General features: G+C 35.6%; 1 protein-coding gene across 1 annotated transcript in view; it reads left to right on the forward strand.

Moving 5' to 3' along the window:
- Positions 1–8,879, forward strand: part of LOC105622425 — a 32,660-nt gene extending 23,781 nt beyond the window's left edge. Inside the window, exons 3-9 of the mRNA XM_012203845.1 lie at positions 1,311–1,424; positions 1,955–2,088; positions 2,726–2,876; positions 3,378–3,709; positions 4,468–4,689; positions 4,888–4,990; positions 6,016–8,879. Of these exons, the coding sequence (XP_012059235.1) occupies positions 1,311–1,424; positions 1,955–2,088; positions 2,726–2,876; positions 3,378–3,709; positions 4,468–4,689; positions 4,888–4,990; positions 6,016–8,879 (3,920 nt within the window). The remainder of the gene's footprint in view (positions 1–1,310; positions 1,425–1,954; positions 2,089–2,725; positions 2,877–3,377; positions 3,710–4,467; positions 4,690–4,887; positions 4,991–6,015) is intronic.
- Positions 8,880–11,559: the final 2,680 nt, after the last annotated feature.

Consider the following 11,559-nt stretch of genomic DNA (forward strand, 5'->3'; position numbering starts at 1 on the left):
ATTTATTAGTTGTTATTATAACTAATACTATANANATATATTTTATTATTATACTACACTACTATATANAATATATTATATATATATATATATATATATATATATATATATATATCTAATATCCATTTTTTTTAGTAAAAAATCTATTTCTCTTTCTAAATTTAACAATTTAATATCATAATGGACAATTCTATGATCAGAAAGTTTAATTGCTTATTAATTCTTCAGATTATTACAAGTATTAAAAATTATTTTAATAAAGAGAATCAAGTTTTTTTTCCTTTAATGAAGTTTATAATTATTCAAATTAAATAATTGCAATTTTTGATAATGTCAATAATCACTCAATTACATTTTGTCAAAGAATTTCAAATTATAATAACTTGTTAATATTTGTTAGAAATGCAAATGTTAATATTGAGTTATTTTCTGTTAAATGCTCTCGAAGAACGAAATTTCTTTTTTTTTATCGACTCAAAAATTATATGTTACATTATGTTTGAGGCGCATTCATGTCGTGCAATTGCTGCTCCAGAACTACGGTACAGGGAAGCCTGTCATGTGATTACAACGTGTCTTCTCAGAGACATCTCGTTATACTTCCGAACTGTAGTTTCTTTTTAAAGAAAAAAAAGGAAATGTGATCCGATTTTGCAGGGCTCTCCTCGCGAAGTTCGTGTTCGTGCAGGCTCGCCGCGTTTCCTCGAGGCTTGTGAGATTTCGATGTAAGCCGGATCCTCGTAATTTATTCAAATGTGAGCAAAATAGTGGGGTCGGCCGGGGGCGATATTTTGTCTGAAATTACAAGCTGTCTTGCGCATCCACCGAAATTATTGGGTAAAATGGACCTGTGATTGCACGGAAAAAAAAACTAGTCGTCGTCACTTTAATTCTATGCTTTCTTGAAAAACACTTATTTGTAGAGTTTACAAGTTCTCGTAACTTCTTTTTTTATAATATATAAAATTATGTAATTATTTTTCTGCATTGAACTACCCTGACATGTGTTGATTAGAAATTATTTTTATTAATTTAATTAATTGTTTTACTAAGAAATTACATCTAATTTAAATCGGCGATAAAATATGCTAAATAAATTAATTAATTTTAATGTAATGATCAATACATATACTTACTTACATTTTTTATTGAATAAATTGATTTACATAAATATTAACATATCATACATCTATAGATTTATGCAATAATCAGTTTTGTTGATTAGTGCAATGAGAGTTATATTGCAATAAATGTTTGTAATAATTTATACGATTTTTAAACAGATTTAATACATATCTCAATGTTTTCAGAATGCAATGTTGCTGGCTTTGTCAACAACAATGGCAACGTGGAGAGAGTACCGTATGTTTTTTTACCACAACGGGGCCAGATAATATATCCTCACGCGGAGATTCGCTTCGAAGGTAAATCACTAGCATTAAATAAAAATTAGCTCGACAAAGATAACACTAATCAAATATAAGTCAATTTCCTAAGAGCTTCTGCGATTAGTTATTATAAATAATATTAGGTATAAAGCGGTAAGATTTAATTCGAAAACAATTTAAATGTACTTACCAACGAAGTCAACTGCAAACATTTCGATTCTGGATTTGAATTCTGTTCAGTACAGAAGTCAAGTCTACAATTCTATTTTTATTCTATTTTTTAAAGATAATATCATTTTCTCTACATAAAAGGGTGGACGGACATTTTTGCATAAAGCAAAATGTAATTGGCAAAACGATCTATATTAACACAAGAAAAGCGAATTGATCGCTTTTTCTCAGGATAAAAGACTAATATTTAAGAGCTTACCGCATAGCCTTCATAAAAATTCATTCTAGCGCTTCTCCAACAAAATTCCCGTTGGCGTTCATTTCGCTCATTATCCCCCGCCTCATTTCTTTTACATGATCGCTTGACACGTATATAAATTACCTTGCGAAACTAGGTGTGACCACTCCTGTATGCGGGATTGCCGGTGCCAAGCAATTGGGAAGAACGGGATGGTCCGAGCTGAGGAATCTCTCCGATGCCGAGCCGCCCTTCAGATTATTCCGAGACGAAGGCAGGACGTTCCTCCAGGTTGGTGGAAGAGAAAAGTAATTTGTCGCTTTGTCACTACGCGCGAGTGTAAAATTGCAATTAGTCACGTAATTAGGCAGTAACGGACGGAGTCCGCGATAGCACACTCGCCGAGAATGATTGAGAGAAATATTTGCGTATCGCTCGTTTGTAGCGCAAATCGCAGGTTCAGCCGCATCATCTTTGCTCGAGATATACTAAACGAACCTTCGGAACTAAAATTTTACAATTAAACGATTTCGATGAATGTAATTACGGTAATCGAAGATTACCGTAATTAATCCGTGTAGAGCGGCACTGTTCGAGAAAAATGAAGAGATAATTCCTTCATATCGAAGCAATATATAAATGCTAATCGATCCAATCATCACATTTACTGTTTGTTATCTCTATATTGTATCAATAATTAGTCCTTGCAGCGGTCGCGGATGTTTAAAGGAGGACGTTTTTTGCATATTTGAAACGATGATTATACTAATTTGATGTCATTTTCATTTATTATTTACCGCTTTTTCCTATGTTAGGTTGCAAACACTTTGTATTTTCTAGTAAATATGTAACAAAGTTTGACATTATTTTCAATTATATTATGATCAATTAATTAATTAATCACTTTATCAATTAATTAATCTTTCAGTGGATTGGCGAAGCTGGATTAAGAGATGCAGCAGAAGGACGAGTTGTGACAGCCAAGCTTGTCTGCAGAGACGCGTCACCGAAGTCAACATTCTCTGGGGTTTTCACACCTTGCGTAGCCTTTAGAGTGGCCGGTTCGCCGTCAAAAAACAGTACGATAAGAAAAAAAATTATATTGTGCCAATTTATAATTTGAATCAGAATTTATTATTCTATTTGTCATGTGTAATATAGAAAACAATTAAAAATTAGAATATATATAAAAAAATATAGATATAAAATAAAATATATGTTTATTAAATGTGTCTATTTATTAAAAAATATAATAAGTTCATAATAAATAGAATACTATTTTTTTAAATTTGACACAAATTATAGATTGTAAAGTAGGCTTTATATAAATATTTAAGGAAAATGAAAAAGAGACGCGTATCTTTTAAAATATATTTATTACAGTATATTTTTATTTTTTATTTATTACATTCACTATATTTATTTCAAATTCAAATTTAAATTTAATTAAAATACTGATTTAATTTTACGTGTAAATATGTGGAAGTATATTTATCTACTAATGAGGACGTTCTAAAGAATGAGTATCAAGCATCATGAAGAGTACGATTCGTTAAACGTATATTTCTCTCTTACAACAGGCATACGAGAAGTAATGTTCTCGTCGACGACCCAGGTGTCGCATGGATTATCAGCTACGGAATACACCGCCATCGGTCTTTCCTCTGTCATCTTGGCTCTCATATACATAGCCAGCGTATCGTTATATTTACACAGCAGAAGGGCAAAGACAAAATCCATCGAAGAAGCAGACATCACTCTTGACGGCGGTCGAGACGGTGGTGGATTGGTGAAGAGCAATCCGCTGTTGACAGCCACGAGACATTTCGAGAGCGACACTAATAGCGGACTCACCGAGAGTGATTTAGGCGAAGATCTTCCCGCGAGCGATAATGAGCAAGGTTTCGAAAATGTAAGTGCAACTTTTACTTCTCAATCAATTTCCTAGCAAATTATCCTCTAAATTTAATTGAGTAATTTTATCTAAGAAAGTTACCTCGTGCACATCATACATAAGTAGATTTCATTTCTGAACGATTAAGAAATATGATAATCTTTGATTTATCAGAAGCAGATTGTAGATATATTTGTTCTATCGTAATTAGATGAGTTTTACATAATTCCGAGGATATTACGTAATTATTCAAACGCAAGCAACGAAATTGCTCGGTTATCTCTTTGCGCGATTCGCGAGATCTTTGTAGAATATAATCCATTTCTTTCCCGAGATCACCGCTTGTGTTTAATAATGCATCCAATTAGCGCATTGGTTTTGCGCTCCGTTAGTCCGTACCATTCCAAGTAGGTGAGGTACATCCCACTTTTACGCTGTATACCGGTTGTTAGAATACCACGCACCGCGATTTCAGCGCGTTCTGCGAACTGTTTCCAGTCTTCACGTATAGCGCAATTCTTTTCTTCACTGAAACAACGCGAGCATAAGTCTCATCGTTGCCAGAAGAAGTCGACTTCTTGTACGATCTAGTCTCGTGCCAAGTAATCTCAGTGATAATGTTGTTAACAAATATTGACTATTGTAAAACCGATTTGAAGGATTTAGGAGGTAAGGTTCATAATTCGTAATGTCCGATTCAATTGTGATTTTGTGAATTATGAAATTATCCCGCTCTCTCGCATCGAGCTTACTGATCAACGATGTCACTTCTTCAGCAAATAACATCGGCGATCATTCATCCGCATTGCGTGTATCTGGAGCAATCAGAAGGGCCTTTCCCCGCTGGTTCCATTCTTGGTGAGAGGTTACCGGAAGAGGATGTACGGGTCGTGGAGACGGCTGAAAATCCGCATCAGCAAGATGTACCGGTTCTTCCAGGTGCTCAACGGAGAAAATTGTACTTCAATCCCGCGTACTTCGATCGACAGCTATTGCTGGTGAGTTGCTTAACGGGGCAACCCGACGGGGAAGGGAGAAAAATGTTGCTTATTTTCCATTCGCGCTAGTCATCCGTGCGTTTTCGAAGTCTGGAATGCTTTTAATGGACGTACCCTCGACGTCTGTTCGATTCGTCTACGTTCTTACGCACTTGACCAGCGACAAGATAATTTGAAAACAGCCCGGCGTTTTTCTAGGCCCCACCTCCGGCTGCCATCGAGTTCCTGCTCAAAATTCGAGAAGTCATCTCCATTGCCAAGCACAAGATGGCTGCAAAAAGATTTGTTCCTATTCTCAATGGTGAGTACGTTTGTGTTCTTCAAAGAGAAATTATTTGAAATAAGTAATAAGACAAAAGGAGCTTTGATTGATGATTCTAAATAATGTGTAGAAGATGTAATGTTTGTAATTCAAAAGATATTGAATATATTGGATTAGGGAAAAAGTCTTTTTACAAAGTGATAAAAAGCTCTTTTCCTCATCTTCGTCAAAAATGATCAAAATTAAAAGAAAAAGGATTTTAAAGCTTGAAATCTTCACTGTCGAATGGTTACTATATTTTTTGAATTTATGTAAGTTTTGTAATTTTTACATATAGAAAACTATAAGCTAAAACATTTTTTTTCACTTTGTAGGTCTATAGCCCAAAAAAAATTCAAGAAAATTTTCGATTATCTATCATGAAAACTTGAAGCTTCTCCTACAAAATCATTTTTTAAAACTGTTCCTACAATTTTTTGTTCCTGAATTACTCACGGATTAAGTAAAAAGAAACATTCTGACTTTATTGCTCGTAACTCCGTTAAAAATCATCGTGTCGCAATTATAAATGCAGATTCTTAAAGCTAAAACGTTGCTATATCAAGTGATGTAATTGTCAATTTTTTAAAAATAAAATATATGAGTTGTTGAAAAAGTCTTTTTACCACAACTTTTAAAGAAACTTTTTCCCAATAAAATAATTAAATCATCTTAATAATTAATTAAATCATATTTCTTGATTCTTCATGCGAGAAATAAAGAAATTAGTGAAAATCGTGAAAGAACAATTCAATTTCAACTTTCCACATTTTTCGCGTTCTTGCAACTGAAGATTTCCAATTTTATTCTTATTTTATTCCTACGGTTTCGCACGCACTTGATTTCTTGAATTCTTCGTGTATTCATAGTCGCATGAGCGAATTTCATGCAACCAATGGAAAGCACGTGAAGTATTTTATAACGCGCAAAAGCGTGACTTGACTTTCACTCGCTAGCTGTAATTAGAAATAATTAATTCGCTATTTTCGCTCTGTCATTATTACCAGGATAAATTTAACACGCAGGTATTCCGGAAGAGGAGAGCAGTTCCGAACGATGCGAATCAGCAAAATCAAGCAAGCTTCAACAGAGAACGACCCCAAGTTCCGTCCAGGGCGGCTCGGTCACCAAATCACGCAAGTCCCAACGGTGCACCGGATGTCCCGGTTGCAGCGAGTCTCCTCAGCTGCTTCCCGCCCTTCCTGTTCCTGATTCGCCCAGCCATGGTGAAAGCAAAGTGCGCGCCTGGTTAGAAGACGTGCGACCACCGCAGCGTCGTTGGAGAGACGCCGAAGATACGCGTAGGAATTTCCAGGAGAACGCCCGAACATTTGCTAGAAATCTAGAGTACCTGAAGGAGTTGGCCAGACGCGATTTTGGTGATCCGGACGATCGTGCGAATTTAGTCGGTAAATCGATGTCATCATGGAAAGACAATCCACCGATGCTGAAGACCTTCCAGAATATCACCGCCAGGAGTGAGATTCTGGAGAACGACGATCGTTACAGCGTATCCAGACGATCGACCAGGTCCATGTTCGAGAGATCCGAGTACGATCGTTGCGGCCGTGGCAAGCGGGCGAATAATAGACCGTTCCATTACACTGCCGGTAACGATGCAATAAATGCGAAAGTCCGCAAGGCTATTGAGAATTCATTTATCAAGCAGATGGAGGAGAGCGCGGTCATAGAGAGCGAGTCGAAAGAGAGCGTGAAAGACGATAGGAACAGCAAGAGCGAGGACGAGTCGGCAAAAACGGAGAGATCATCCAGCAATACGGACAAATCGGAGGAATCACGATCTCAGCAATCGCAGAGCAATCCCGCGCCGAAACGATCGAGAAAGTCGAAGGCGCCATGCGTGCCATCATTGAAGAAGAAAGAACTCCCAGATATGATTAACGAGTTACCCGGTGCAAAGAACACTGCAAAACGTATTATGGACGCTGTGATACGCGAGATGGTAGACGTGAAGGCGTTGGATCATCATCACACCAGATCTTCTAATCATACCACGATGATCAGCGATTACGAGGTGGACAGTCTGGAACGTTCTAAGTGTAATCGGAAGTCATCGACGTCGCCGGATCAGTCATCGACGGATAACCAATCGAGTCCGGCCTTATCCACGGCTTTGCCAATGGACGAGGAGTTAACGATGCAAAATGCCGTGATCAACACGCGTACCGGCGAAATGACGATGTCGAAGCTCAGCAATCAGGTTCTCGAGAGAAATTGTTACAATAGTCTGCCAGAGCTGATCAGCAGCCAGCGGTTGGAGACGTACTCGTTGGTGAGTGAAGTCTACGTGAACGATGATTATGCCAGCCCAACCTGCAGTGACGACAGTGGTCCGGAAATCCAATACGAGCCGGAGAATCCGGGTCATCTGACCATCAAGGTCCAGGACTCTCCAGAAAACTACGTGAAGCTTGACGAGTCTGAATACGAGCCAGACACGTTGGATCGAAAGCCGATGAAGCTGCGGATCAACGACGACATACAGTACAACCGAGGGGAAATTGCCAACGAGATTTATGTGGATTCGTTGGAGCGACCGCCTCAGATCCTTCTCAAGAGCAGGGGTAGTTTCCGTGACGAGAATTCCACGTTACAACGCAGCCCCAACAGTTTACGGGAGATCTACGAAGCGAGAATAAAGTCGGGTATGAAGGACCCGCAATTGACGAATGGTCATGACCCTGAATTGCAAATTAACAGCGAGCCCGATGACGCTGCCACATGGAAAAAGTGCAAGTACCTGACGCCAGACAGCAGACAAGCAAAGAGACAACGGCAACCACACAATCAGCCGGACGTGGTGCCATTGCCACCCACGGAAGAGGAGATCTACCAGCGACCGAAGCCACCGCGACGTGTCGAAAACGCGAGACTTCCGCCATTATCTCCATCAAAAAACGCCTGGGACGGGAGTCCTGTCGGAGCGGGTGACCCTACAACCAGTAACGGCGCTCCTGTCCCGAAAGTTGACGGATATCATGTAGGGAACGAAACCTGTCTCTGCTCATCGCAGACTCAAGTCGACGTCGTGAAGTATGAGGTTCACAATAAGAAACATCGCGAAGACAACGTTCTCTTAACAGGAACGACGTTCTTCAGTGAGAGAACAGGCGAATGTACCGTGACGAATGGTTGCAGGGACTGCCCGTGCGAGACGCGCATCGAAATCGAAGTTCCTGAGAACAGGTATAGGTTCTATGAACATATCGATTCCAACAAGGAAGAAGTCTCTGTGCGAGAAACAAAGGTAGTGAGAGAGAAACGATCGATCACTGGCTCCTCTCATCACAGAAGTTCCGGAAGAAATTCAAGAACACGATCGTGGAGTGTTGAGCGTCGTCGGGAAGATAAGGATAAACTTCTCAACAACAGCAGGGCGCAGAACGGCTCCAAAACAAGACAATTGATGAAAGGTCTCTCGAAGAGCTGTGATTCCAACTCAAACATGCTGCCGTTGATGGACAATCGACGTGGTCATACGAAGGTTGAGGACAGTGGCTACCTTAGTAGCACAGACAGTAATGGTTCGCACAAACGATTGCTGAAGCACGAGGTAAGTAGTGTGTCTGAGGAGACTGACGAGACTGAATCTATGTGTGACGGCGCTAGCGAGAGCGGTGCCGAGAGCGTCGGCACCGACAGCGTGTTTTTCGGCAATTTTCGCAGACTGTCAGAAATCTCCAAGAGCGCTGATTCCGGTGTGGATCTTGGAGCGAAGAATTCGTCATATTACCAGCCGATATTCGATGCGAAGAGTGAGACCACGGTGGTTTTGGAGAGAGCGAATTTCAGTAGTGACAGTGAAACCGAGAGTCTTGTCACTATATTGCCTCCTTGTAACGGTCAATGCAACAAATTGGTATCGTAAAAGCAGTCAAAATCCAATCGAAGTTTGATCTCTTCAAAAGTCCTCTGTCCTAGGATCTATAGGACAGTATCTCGATGCTGACATTTTAATCGAGTAAAATTGTTGATATAAGAAAGATAATTTTAAAATTATTTGTAACACTTACCTTTTGTGAAACACTTTCAAAATTTGCAAAGATAATTTTTATAGGAAAAACGATGACACAAAGATAAAATAATTAATTAATTATAATTTTTATTATAAATAATTTTTTTGTTTAATTTCAAAAATTTATTTAATATATATTTTATTATAATGACCTATTTTAATTGTTAAGAATTTTCTTACCTTATTCTGGTATATATAAATGTCTATTATAGGAAAAATAGATGTATAATATATTAACTTTTAGAAGGCAGCGATCTATTTTTTAAATCTTATAATTTTTTTTTAAGTATAAAATTCGTTATAATTCATTATTTCTTTGTATTCCTTGCCTCAAAATATGATATATCTATCTCAGCTATATTGTTAATAGTGCGCATAATTCGAAAATCGCGCCGGACTTTCTAAATAGTGAAATGCTAAGAATATAACGATACCAAGAAAATGAACCTATCTTTATTAATAAAAAAATTATAAACAATGAAAAGAGCAATGAAAAAAGAAATGTGGATATGCCATACCGAAAAGGCGATTAGTTAGAATTAAGAGCACATATCGTTATATGTAAATCTTTTACGTAGTAATGTCAAATCTCATAAAAATCGTAACAACTTTTTATTGAAATTGTTTTTAATGTATTTTCTGTACTAGATTCGTATCGTGGCAATGTTAAGATGCAATGTAACATTACCTTTAGTGCACAAGTGAAAATCAAAAAACGATTTGCCATCGTACTAGATAAACTATCAAAACATCGAGTCCTATATTAATAAACAGAAAAACAACAGAATATATTTGTATTACAGATTGCATTATATTAATTTTTCATGAATAAATTTTGAAGGATACAAATTCGTGAAAAATGAAATTAAAAATTTTAATCGTTGAATAAATTTTATACGTTTGCAAAAAAGTTTCAAGGCCAGTATAGAAAGGAAGTAATAAATTTATTAAGATAGATAGTTTACATGATAGTTTTATAAATATTACAGTTAAACACACAAAGCGCCATGTGCGCGCTTAAAAGTTCATCAAGCGGGTAAATGATATATTATCTTCGCTCATTTAAAGAAACAATTGAAAGACTTCCGCGTATGCTAAATATTTTTTTATATTAATATCTTTGTAAGCTAAAATATACGCAGAAGTCGAAAATATTTTTACGAGAGACATATTTCGATATTATTATTAATATAGGTATGACTGATTCTCAATATCGATTTGAGATTAATTTTAAAACATATATATATGAAAGAGATAACAATTGCTCATAATTGCTTTGTAAAATAATTTTTTACAAATGCATACACTTATGTATTTATTTATATTTATTAATTTTTATTAATTTTTTGAAGGCATGACGATAATTCAATGAAGAAAGTGATAATATTTTTATCATAGGTAACGATGAAAACGCTTATGTATATATTTTTCTTGATTGACTACAGTTAATGCGATCGAAAATTATTGTAGTTGCTGCAATCGAAACGATATGCTGAATGCATCATCGGCCGGAAGTGCAATATTAGTTCGTAATAAAGAAACTGCACAAATAAATTAATTAAATAGACACGATACATTTTTAATGTATTACAATAATTATTATGAATACTCACGAAGTACGCAAAGATTTTTTTCTATAGGAGGACAGAACGAAGATAAATAATTAATTAATTATTAAGCTATTTTTTATTATGAATGATTTAATTATTTTTTTGAGCGATGTTTTTAAACCATCATTTTTGAAGAAGATTTATTCCTTTAAAGAAGTTACGTTGGAGAATAATTTAAATAATTTATGTAAATAAGTCAAGAGTAATGATATCTTGCCAAAAAGGTATTAGTATTTTATATAATTTCCTGATATTATTACATGCTAATGTTATTTCTCATATTTTTAATTGATATCAAAATTATTATAGATGATTATTAAAAAATAGTTGGGAACATTACTGAAATATTTTCGTCGTTTTTTTATTAATCAATTAATAAAGTCAATTACTATACAAGTTGGAACAAAATATATAATATTAATGTAAGAATTGTATGTATCGTGCAACATAATTTATGAGTAGTAAACTTATCTTTATACTTTTTATTTTATGCTAATCTTCGTATTTAAGGTTTATTTATCGCTTATACTCCAAGTGATTTTGCATTAAAACGAAGTAATATATTTTTCCATGTTATTATTTTGTTTGTAAAAGTTTTATATTTAATATTTAATAATTATTTCAAATTAATATATTTCTATCTATTTTTTAAAGTTGTTGTAATATTAGAAGCGCACGCTTCCATGTACCTGCCAAATGTATATATTGGAGATAGATTTTTAATATATATTGTTAATTTAATGTATCTATACTATTTAACATTATTTTGCGATATTGTTTTAATATATATATATATATATATATATATATATATATATATATATTATTTAGTAGTATATTAATAAGTAATATATACTAATATATTATCGTCGTTATGATACGTTAAATTATTTTCGACGAGTACAAGAGAGTACTTTAATTTA

Source organism: Atta cephalotes (genome assembly GCF_000143395.1).
Source record: "Atta cephalotes unplaced genomic scaffold scaffold00044, whole genome shotgun sequence".
Taxonomy (NCBI): domain Eukaryota; kingdom Metazoa; phylum Arthropoda; class Insecta; order Hymenoptera; family Formicidae; genus Atta; species Atta cephalotes.